Source organism: Chrysoperla carnea, chromosome 4 (assembly GCF_905475395.1).
Source record: "Chrysoperla carnea chromosome 4, inChrCarn1.1, whole genome shotgun sequence".
Taxonomy (NCBI): Eukaryota; Metazoa; Arthropoda; class Insecta; order Neuroptera; family Chrysopidae; genus Chrysoperla; species Chrysoperla carnea.
In genome coordinates, this window is record NC_058340.1 from 9,734,210 (window position 1) to 9,746,527 (window position 12,318).

General features: G+C 29.2%; 1 protein-coding gene across 22 annotated transcripts in view; it reads left to right on the forward strand.

Annotated features, from left to right (window-relative positions):
- LOC123298601 (calcium/calmodulin-dependent protein kinase type II alpha chain) overlaps positions 1 to 12,318 on the forward strand; it is a 181,013-nt gene that overhangs the window by 83,164 nt on the left and 85,531 nt on the right. For all 22 annotated transcript variants that reach the window (XM_044880662.1, XM_044880664.1, XM_044880666.1 and 19 more), the window contains exon 2: positions 216 to 310. In XM_044880662.1, the coding sequence (XP_044736597.1) occupies positions 216 to 310 (95 nt within the window). The remainder of the gene's footprint in view (positions 1 to 215; positions 311 to 12,318) is intronic.

Sequence of the window (12,318 nt, forward strand, 5' to 3'; positions counted from 1 at the left end):
AAGTCAACTTTTTTCGTCGTTTGCAAATGACAGAAAGGTATAGAAAGCTGGCCATTTATTCGCAAGGATGAAATCAATTGGGATCAATTTTTAATGTATTGTTAATAAAAACATTCATAAAATTTGATTTGGTGGTCCTTAATTTTGTATGAACCGAAAAGTTATATGCCTGACAATTCTAATTAAAATTAATATTTTTCTATTGCTTGTTTCAGAGGGGCATTTTCAGTAGTTAGAAGATGTGTTCAAAAATGTACGGGAATGGAATTTGCTGCCAAAATAATCAACACAAAAAAACTTTCAACCAGAGGTATGTTATTAATTAAACAAATTTTTTGCTTTTTAATTTCACTCTTAAAAAATATGTTAAATCTAATAAAATAATAGTGGAGCTTTAGCCTCTGTTTTTCCGGCCACTTCTATAAAAAACGCCACCCCCATCATTATTTTTAATCTTTACTTATTTGTTAAACTACATCTGATCATGCAACTAATATTATGATGTGGGTGGAGTCGGTTCCTTCGTTCTAATCCAAGATAGTATGATAAATATACCGCCTTATTGACTATTTTTGTTCCCACTGCCGCTGCATGAATTCGAACCCGCAACCTCCCAGCCAGTATTCAAAGCAAGTAAAGACTGGGCCGGTTAAGTCTAGTATAACTAAATATATGTGATACTAGCCATCACCCGCTCCGCTGCTGGTCAATTATTTTGACACTACGTATTTTTACTCTCCATATTTATGTGTACATTACAACAACTTCCAGCACAGAACCTTAATTAAGAACAGTTTCAAAATAATATTAAAACAAATTACTGTTATTGTTTGATTTGATTTTTGCTACAAACAGAGCCATTGTCGTTATTTGCAAAAGAAACAAAAGTAATAAAAATTGTATAATATAATATAAAAAACTAATTGTAAATTGAAATGTAATGTAATTCAGTGGAGAGTATAACTTTTCCAGTGTAGGTACCATCTCTGTTTTCTTGGTATAAGCTCTCGCAACTATTCGTATTATTAAAAAGTTCCATGAAAAAATAAAATTATATATAGGGTAAAGTGTACTGCCTATAATTAAATTTTTTTAGACTTGCATTAAAATATCTTCATGCCAATTATCTATGTTTATAAGACAATGGGGTATTATCGTTAGTCAAAAATAAGTCATGAAATATGAAAAAAGTTAAAATTTATGTAAAAATATACTTAAATATTCTGATTTCGAGTCATAAAAGCACATTTTACTTTTAAAATACTAAAATTAAAAATCGTAATTTTTAAACTGTATATCACGTGACCTAAAACGCGGGTAAGCCCTTCTGTGATGACATAGACCATCAATTAGTTCAGTGTAGACAGCTGAGTATAATATATCCATAGATAATAAGTATTTATATTTATTATAATCAGATGTCTATGAATATATCTGTCAAACTTATTTGTGTTATTTCGTGTAATGATACCGATATTACGTCATCAAATTGGATGCCCGCGTTTTTGACAGTTTAAAAAAGTTTTAAAATTGAATTAAAGTTTTTGGCAAGAAAGCGTGTGTATTTTTCCGAAATAAATTTTTGGTGGCTTTTTATTAGCAAAATCAACAATTTCAAGTACTTTTCAAAAATAGTGAAATACCCTATTATGTTTCAAAACTACATATGTTTTCGAATTTAAATATTAAACAATTATCGTTAAAAACGGTAATCGAAAACCAAACCACATTGACAACCATTCTTCAGTCTATTTGCATTCTGATAACTATTCTCATTTCAATGCGAATGCTGTATAGTTGATATCAATATCTGTCGAGAAACACAGAATGAATGATTCAAGGTACATTTGACTCTAGGTACTACATTTTACCTTATGTATCAAATGCAATCAATATCATTGAAAATAACGATGTGAACTCAACCCAATAAAAAGCGTTACTATTATTGTTTTATTATACTTTTTTATTTTTTATTTTATTTTATTTATGATACTTTTCTAATTGCTTCTTTTTGCTGTGATCTTTTATCATTTTATTTATTAGAATCAAATGTAATTAATAACTATGTAAATTAATAAAAAAAAAGGGTACATATTTGCATAAGCAATAGAGAAATAAATTATAAAAAAATTCTGAGCTTAAAAATTTTAGCGATCTTATGAAAATTTAGCTATAGGATACTTAAACGGTTGTTAAAAAACTTGCTACAGTTGCTATCAGAATTATCAGCTTGTATTATCTTTGTGGTTGGGCAGTATTTGTTTCGTCCTCTGATTGCGAATTATGTGAAAGAGGAATTAATTTTTCATTACCTTTATCAAATACAAGCTCTGACTGCACAGATGCAATAAACAGTGGTCACATAAAACATCCTATAGTGAGGCAGTATATCAACTCTTGAAAAAAGCCGAAGAAGTTTTCACTCTCTATGGAAAGTCATTATTGCATCTGTAGAATGTTCATGAGCGTTCAACAAGATATATTCAGGAAGTTAAACACTCGCTTATCATTCCTGAATGCCACAAAATACGCGAGAAAGTTTTGGAGAAATTCCATTCTTGCTAAAGAACGGTTCAACCAGAGAACCAAAATCTTGTTGTTTTTAGTTCTCGAAGTGCATCTATGCGTACATTCTTCTACAAAAACTGTTCGCAAATAAACTTGTTTAAATTTTTGCAATAATATTATAATATTATAACATAATTTCTAAATGATATTCCTAATTGTTCTCAGTATTAAGAATACTTTAGATACCTCTAAATATAATAAAAATATTTATTATCATTATGGGAGGTATAGGAGTTAGCATTAAATTACTTTAGTTGACAGTTAATATGTGAAACGCTGGACACATTTCCCATCATGCATTGCAGGATTAGAATACCTGCCTTTTATATTATCTTAAATCTATTTATATCTAAATATAAATATGAAACATATTCTCCTTTGAAAGATCAATCCAACGGTATGCTACATATTAAAATTGAACGACAAATGTCAGAGTTCTAAGGTTTTTTAGATGTTTATATGTCACACACAGCCATGGAAAAATTATAAGAGGTTCGTTTTTTCGTCTTTGATGGCGAGACCTTAAAAACTGTCAAAATTCATCAATACATTATAAACACACGTAGCTGTTTCAGGACGATACCAAATTCATTCTCATCACATGATACAAACAAAATAGATATTGTATAATGAATGGTATTAAAATTAGGTCATAGAAACTCGATACCTATAGAATTATTAAATAATAATGATGAAATATCAGTATCGACAATGAATAACCCAGGTAGCTGCTAGCTATTCAATAGTAAATATTCAATGCGAGACGGAAACCCCATTGAAATTACAAGGGCTGTGTTCATTAGTATTGACGGAAAGACTGAAAATACAATACGGCACGATTTAACATTCGAACGAGTCAAATCTAATCATTATTGATATCCATTTGGACATCATATTTGGACTTGAAAAATATACCGGAAGTACTTTCATTGATTGAGGGTCGCTGAGTTAAAGTTCAGAAAATAGACTTTTTATACAACTTTTATTTTTAGATAATAGCTGTCAGGCAAAGACCTCTATAAGGATGTACGAGCACCAAGGAAATTTTAAATAAAAAGTTTGATTTTTTTTTTTATAAAGTTGGACTAAGTCTAAATCAATTCCGATAATTTTAAGGGGAGAAGGTTGTCCGGATATATTTACTTGCTACCATGTTAAGAACACATTTTCTTGTAACTAGTACTTTTTTTTCAATCCACTGGACAAAATAACTGCGCTAATGTGAACAGAACTTCTTACAAATAAGTAAAAATAAACAATTGACTGAGTTAATTGTTAAAATACCCTGTGTGGATAATGATGACTGTCAGTGCTTGCATTATTTTTAATAAAATAGAAAATTTTAAAAAAGCAACATTTGTGGCAAGTTTTCGACAATCATTTGCTCTAATTTTCAAAGTATTTTCTAAAATTTGTTTCCAAAAATCTATTACAAGACCAACAGGTTAAAGCTACCTGCAAATCTTCAACTCTCTAGCTGTTATAGTTTTGGAGAAAAGAACACCAAAGTTTTGCCATAATTTACAACCTCATAGGAAAACAATAACATTTACAAAAAAATGTGTCAAACAAAAGTTGTTTTTTTTTTCTATAAGAAACATTTTTTATGCTTAAACTTTTGTTCTATCCCTTACGGTTTACAAGATGGGTTCGTCTCTCCCAAAATCCAATTGTTGCTCATTTACGAACTCATGCTCACTTTTTACGTCCTGAGCACTCTATAATAATTTCAGCTCGAAATCTCTTTCTCTTTTTCGAGACAAGCGGGCAAAGGGAAATGGACTAGTTAGGTGATATTATGAACAACATATATCAAAATTTTCTTAATAATAAAATATAATATACTTCAGATTCAAATATTCAGGGTATAAAAATCATCTGACTTCTTATAAAAAATAAAGTATTTTTCTCTAGCGTTTTATAACTTTTAATCTATATTTATTATTTTTATATATTTTCTGAAGCACTTAAAGCCTCTTTTCGAGAATATGTTCTTTTTTTTCGATTTAAATAGAATAGCATAGTCCTATATAGTGTATTATAAAACTATTATTATCTACCAAATAGTGTAAGCGTACTAAGCGTCGATAAAGGGGTTACAAATGTTGGGTAAAAAATTAAACAGCTGAATGTTTGCTGATGAAGAAGGATGACGATTTAGAGGGGTGGAAACGATTTTGGCGATTTGCATCGTAACCCTTTTATCGACCCTTTCCTGCTGAGTTTGCCCTGTAACGCATTATTTTGTAAATTGATTACTTTTTCGGGTAGTACGGTCTAAAAATCGAGTGTAAAACATGTACAAATTTTATGCTAAAAGAACATGTTCAATATACTGAACAGCGTCTTAAATTCTTTTAAGATGAAGATCTAGCGCTAATGCCATTCTTGACTATCATGTAAAGCAACACAACGATTTCTTAAAGCATCGAATGGAGGATATTCAATGTAATTATATAAGTGATTATTATTATATTCGAGTTTGTTAAAGTTAATATTATTATATAGTTTCGACAAAATTATTATTTTGTCTATAGATAAAATAAGATAGAAATTATAATCATTATTTACCAATAAATTTCATCTACCTTGGGGACATTACCGATCAGTATATAAAGTACTGGTTTACTCAAGATTCGATATTAAGTACACATTTGTTTATTGAATAATAAATTTACTATATAAATAAATTTCTAGTCGCATTGATTAATTAACTCTCTTCAAAATTGATGTTATCATTGTACGCTTATAAAGTAATCAAAATACAACATTAGTCATAAATCCACAATTTGAAAATCATGCAGCTAATTGCTTTTGAATGATGCGAAAAACTGAAATAATACAATCAGACGTTACAACGGTAAGTACTAAATAAAAAATTGCAACCTTTTATGCTTGTTTTATAATTTATCAAAAAATTTCGATAACGGCAATCATATAGAAGTATAAAGAAGACAACAAGAGTAGAACAACGAGATGTTGTACCAATCTTAAATCCAAAATTCCAACATTTTAAGACTAATAGTTTTAGAATTCTGCGAGATATGTACATACATAAACATACAGCAAGTACTAGGAATACTAAAAATAGATATTTCCATCAAAGACCCGACACTGGATTTTTGCGATTAAAATCTTTGTAGCATAAAGTAAAAAACTGAAAATGATTTCATAAACATCATTACATATTTATTTCAAATTCTGCTATCCACGACCTTGTCATGAAGTTTAAGCCAACTAAAGACACTTTTTGTTATGGAACCAATTTTTTACATTTCTTTCAAAGTGTATTTTATATAAGTCAAATCAATATATCTAAATAGAAAAATTCTCAAAATTTTACAGAGTTTTAGGCAAAACAGGTTTATGAACGTTTTTACATTAGTTTTAATCAGTGAATATTTTGGATTTTTAGTTATATTTTACTCGGAAATAGGAGTAACATATATTAGTCATATGTCACTTTGCCTGGCCAAATAGTTTTAGAATACGTTTTTTAAACGCCAACGGTAAACAAATCAACCTTTTAATGTTTTGCTCATGCTTCTGTATATACATCGATAAATAAACCTTGCCACTCTCGAAAGGAGAAGATGAATTGTTTTTTTTTTTTTGTGCAAGAGAAAAACGTCCTTAAAGACGTTCCTCTGGAAGAACCTAAAAATCTTGTTTTCTTAAGAAAATCTTTGAATTTGCATTCTCATTATTGCCCTTCATAAGCAGGTTAATTTTTTAAAACCCCTTACGGTACTAAATTTTTAGATTCGAGTTGTTAAAATTCACGTTTTTAACATCTAATTCCTATATTGAAGTGTTTTTAAAGGTATATTTTATCATTTAACAAGATTAATTTTCTTAAGAAAAATTTGAAAAACTAATATTCAATAGTTAAAAAACGCGTGACAAATATTTACTCATAAAGAAAATTATAACAAGCGGTACTCGTTTTTCCATAAAATACATCATAAGTCATGAAATTGCATGCATTTATGTGTTATTTCTTCTATAAGTGATTTTCTCTAAATCCTTAGGCATCAATATTTCAAAAACTATGGTATACATCGAAAAATTTTACTGTTAATTTACGCCTACTTTTCCCAAGTTCGAACAGAATCCACCCTGAAGTTTTGAAACGGAAGTGTTAAATAATTTCATACTTAATCAATTCTTCACTTCTAGGGACGTCCTTAAGTTAAACCTTATCATCACCATCGCTATCGAATTGCATTTCTGTAACACAGTTAAAATTTTTATAATGATAATTTATTGACTGTTGTTCATTCTTCTTGGAGAGACTCCTTACACGCAAAATTACACATTTGTAATTGAAAGTTCTTGTCATTAAGCGATTACTAGGAAAAATTTCTACGCATGCCAAATAAGAATTATGCTCATTATGATGCTGTCTTAAATGGAACATTTCCGTCATACATTACATCCTGTATGTTGTTATCCTGTAAGTTGTTACGACAAAATATAAAATATCTTCATCGTATCAATCTTACACAAGGTATAGTGTATACATAATTTACAATAAGAGAGATGTGAAAATGATAGCCTTATAACACTGCAATAGCACCATTCTTTTCTATCTACACTCAGTGTATTATACCTAAAGTACTAGTATATAAGAAGGGTAAATTCTACATTAGACGCCTTACTGTTATAGTGATTTTAAAGTTTGTTATCTATGTTAAAATATTATATTATACTAGCCATTATTCGTCTGCTTCACTGCACAATTTTTAATGCTTATATTGATTTAAATACTAAAGTAAATTAAATTATCTATCAAAGGCTATCAAAAAATGTACCGACTTTTAATTCTTGGTAATATTTTTCGTGACCCAAATATTATTAAAATTTTTGCCAGTATTATTTTTTTAATATTATTTATTTTTAGTCTTGGAAAATTATATTTTTGCAAATGAAAAAATGGCATTATACATGCGTCAAAAACGATTACGGGAAAACACCCTTCTAACTACATAGGTTTTATGTGCAATATAACTTCAATAGGTTTAAATTTGAGCATAGTTTGTCAACTAAAACTAAACCAGCAATTCGAAAATAATTTAAAAAAAATCAATTCAAAGCTTTTTCTTATAAAATAGCCTTTCAGAAATAAAAGAGCATGAATTGCATAATCTAAAAGGCGATTTCTGATTTTAGTGACAATGTTTTCCGATAACGACAAAACATATTCATTCTTCATCGATGTTCGCTTAATTGTCATAACAGCTTTGTACATTTTTTAAAGAGTAAGCATTCGATGCTCAGTAGACTCAAGTAACTGAAATTATTTTTAATTTCTAGTTATGTGAGTCTGACTGGTTTTGTATGTAGTTTCAACTGTCTGAATAGCCTTTTTAGTTGAAGTTCAAATAATTCATTGTCATGTTTGAGGTCTTCTTCATTGTCTTGGCTTAAGGTGTCGGAAACTTCAGTTGAACTGTAGATTGAGTTTCGAAATAATCTATTAGGTATGTGTTACATGCGTCTCGACTAAAGATAAATTTCTAGCAGAAATCGTAAAATGAAGTAAAATATATACCAAGTTTAGCAAGTCAAATCATATGTTTTTAAATAAATTAAATATCCAAATGGCTCCAGTATTACGGAAGCCTGAATGACTCACTGTTTTATGAGAAAGCTAGGACTAGCTTATTTTTAAATGTGTACTACCCACAAGTATAAAACCAACTTTTAAAAAAGTTACCAGTTCACTTGAACAATTTCACTTGTGACTTGTGAGATTATGGAAACGATCCTTTTTGAAGATGTCAGTCGGTGATGGCTATCCTTTAATTAGACACTGCCGCAATTGTCTGGAATTATTAATAATTATATATCCGGATTTAATTATAATCTGATAATGTTTATAATTTGTTTTATGTAGTTAGTTTAAAATTTTTCTTTAGTATAGTTTAAACAATATAATGCTTTAATTGTAGATGTTTTTCTTTTGCATCTGCACATTTCTAATTTCTAACCTTTAAAAGTATTATTAAGGGTTTATTATGACGTTTAATTCAAAATCTGCACATGACAAAATACCGACACCTTTAAAGAGATTCGTTTCCATAATACCACAAGTCACAAGTGCACTTGTTGAAAATGAACTAGTAACTTTTAAAAGTTGGCTTTATACTGTTGGAAAGTACACATTTAAAAATTAAGGTAGTGTAGCGCCACTTTCTCATAAATTGACAGTGAGTCATTCAGGCTTCCGTACAGTATTGTTTTTTCTTGATAAAAACAAACACACAAGCAGACACACACAAGTAGATAACAGTTTTCTAATATACAGATATGAGGATACCTCCCACCATTCTCCCCACCACTATATATGTGTAGTATATAGTTTATATCTTCAAACTTATTATTCATAGTTTTGAAGTTTTATTTTTTTTTTCATAAATTCATTTTTACCTTCACGATACGATGAAAACTAGGTCAGTATAATACACACAACAAACGTATTCAGGGGTTAATATTTTTTTTATCTAATTAGATGATCATCGTATATAAAAGTTATGTGGTTGGTACCTACGTATCGTATGGTCGTATTCGTATATCTACCCATATAGTTATTCTACCGCATATTCAAACTTAATGTACCACAATCTTGACATTTTAATCACGCATATATAATTTTTAGCATGTTTATTTCAATATTGTTTTTATTTTTTTTTGTGTTTTTGTATTTTCATAAACAAAAAGGTGAAAAAACTCTTTTGCAATTAAATATGAAGAAAATATAAAAAGTATAAAAGTGCATAATTTAATTTGCATTATTTATAGAGTTTTATTGTGTTTGCAGTTGAATTATTGGTAGTTTGCACTTGATAAGGATAGATCCTCGTACCAGAATATACCAGCGACATATCTTATCTACAAATAACAACAAAATAGTTTAATTCTATTTTTACTAATTTATTATGTACGAGTAATTTTGAATTAAAGCCAGGGTAATTTTGGATTAAAGGCTTGATTTTTGCCGACTTCAAACAAAAAAGGAGGAGGTTCTCAATTTGACTGTATTATTTTTTTGTTACCTCAGAAATTTCCACTAGAATAACCGATTTTGATTATTCTTTTTCTATTTGAAAGTTTCTACTTCCCGTATAGTTTTATTTCAATTTGGTCCAGTTTTGACAATGACATCCATGAGAAAACTAGTCTTAAATTTGCATTAAGTATTGACAACCACATAGAACTAATGGCAAATGGACGAATAACTCAATATCACGACAGGGCGAAAAAAGTGAGGTCGAATTCGTAGTGAGTAACATAGGTCAATTGGGTCTTTGGTCCGTAATACCCACCTTGTAATTCGTTAGAGATAGAAAAAAAGTTTTAATGTAAGAAATGTTCCTCATAAAAAAATAAACAACTTTTGTTTCAAATTTCGAAAACATCACTGTTTAACCGTGAGGGCGCAAATTAGGTTCGAAAATTGCGAGGTATGTATTACATGGGAATATCAGTCATGTGTGTGTGACGTGTATGTATGGCTGACTACCTCTCTTTACTTATATGACATGAAAAAACAAATAATTCCCTAATCAACATTGTCTATACGTGATATTTCAACAATTAACTCAGTCAATTGTTTGTTTTCACTTATTTTTTTATTAAATTTATTTATTGGTCTACTATGGGATACAGAATAACTATATTTAGAAAGAGCATAAGTAACTATTTTAATAAACCATTGATTTTTTCATAAAGATTTGGCTTTTTTTAGTGGATTCGGCAAAGTTTCTAACCTCTTTAGCTCTGAAGGGTAGGGTTTCCGGACGGATGTTCCATTGTACCAAAATACTGGTTTTGGAGGTCCTTATCATCGTCTTATTTTTTTTGACCTTTTAACAACTATAGTCAATTCCCTCTGAATTTCTATTTTCAGGGATACAGAATTATACAATACGAGGACTAAACATACGAGGAAGAAATAATTGATTTATAAACCGTTTTATACAATTTCGTAATTCATTAAAAAGTTTTTGTTATAAATTTTGTTCTGGAAATTCTCTGAGTAAATTAAATACATTCATGTCGAATTATGTCTTCAATAGCGTACAATGAGTGTGTAAATATTTAACTCTAAATTTTCGTTAGTGTGTTATCTTTTCATTGGATAATAATATTAAATGTGACATTTAAAGTGAACATGTGCGTAATAAAATTAGATCAAAATTTCTTTACAATACATAGAATTTATTTATTACATTGTCTTATATTCTTTAGTATCATAAACTTATTATACAAGCAAATATTTCACGTTGATCATATATATAAAATTTATATTCGTTTTTAAAATGGCTAGACTTAGTAAAACGATAACAAAAATAACTCTGCTTATTTTTTTTTATAAAATATAAGTTCCTGCAAAACTTGTATGCAGAAGTTTTGCAGAAACCAATCTCTCTAATGTTTATTTTGTTAACATGTGAAATTTACAAAATTTAAAAATACCCCGACAAATTTTTATTGTACGGAACCCTAAACTCGCTGTTAAAACATATCTAAGAACACTCTCCATTAAATTAACTTTCAAACGAAACAAAAATAATCAAAATCGGTTCATTTGTTTAGGCGCTACGATGCCACAGACAGACACACACACACACACACATACATAGTGACCATATTATAACAACCCTTTTTTTTGGGGGTTTAAAAAAGATTCACTTGTTTTTTTTTTGCGATTTCTTATATCTTAAAAACTGGCGACTCTCGAGATTATAATTTCCATAGTAAAATTTTAAGCTATTCTTATTTTTACCCCGACTATTACCCTTGGCGAGGGTTACGTGTTTGACCCATATGTATGTTCATCTGTTCGGATTTAGTTTCTAAAATACTTATCATAACTTGACAAATGAGGTATCGTTAGAAGCGTCTTGATCGCCCGCTGGTTATAGGCTTTGTAGCGTCACATTAAATTCAAAAAAATATATATTGTTATACTTGATCACGAAATTATAACCCCAAAATGGCTTCAATTAAATAAAGTTCGAAAACTAAAACCCCGACAATTACAGAATCGCGCTCTTAAAAGTATTAAAACAAGGAAATATTTTCATCTGAAATTGTTATGATAAGTAAAATCGTCATTACAGTCTGGGGACCTCTAAGATTAAACAGTTTTCCACAGGACCCAAAAGAGGTACCCCTACTGTAATGACAATTTTACTTCTCATAACAATTTCAGATGAAAATATTTTCTTGTTTTCATACTTTTAAGAGCGTGATTCTGTAATTGTCGGGGTTTCAGTTTTCGAACTTAATTTTATTAGATTTTAAAACTGACTAGACATTAAATAAACTAATGCCTATCATAATTTACTCGCTCAGTTCATAAACTGAAAACGATATATGTATCTCAAGAGAACATAACGTAGATGAAGTAGTTAGGTCACGTACTGTTAAAAAGATAAAACTCCCATATAGAACAACATTAAATAAATTATTATGTCTCTGTCGTTTTTTCTCCATTGAAAAGTGAAATTCTTGCACATTTTTATAATGCTCCTATGCTTATTTATTATGTTGAAGCATGTTGGATGTTTAGTGATGGTAATTGTATTTTAAATTTTCATTTTATATTTTGATCGTGGATAAAAATCGTGCATATCAAATGTAGCATACCTTTCATAAGGCAGTTTTCGAATATTTCGTTTTCGTGAATTAACCATTATCTCCATATTGTTGATTTAATGTATCGTTAACTACAACATACTA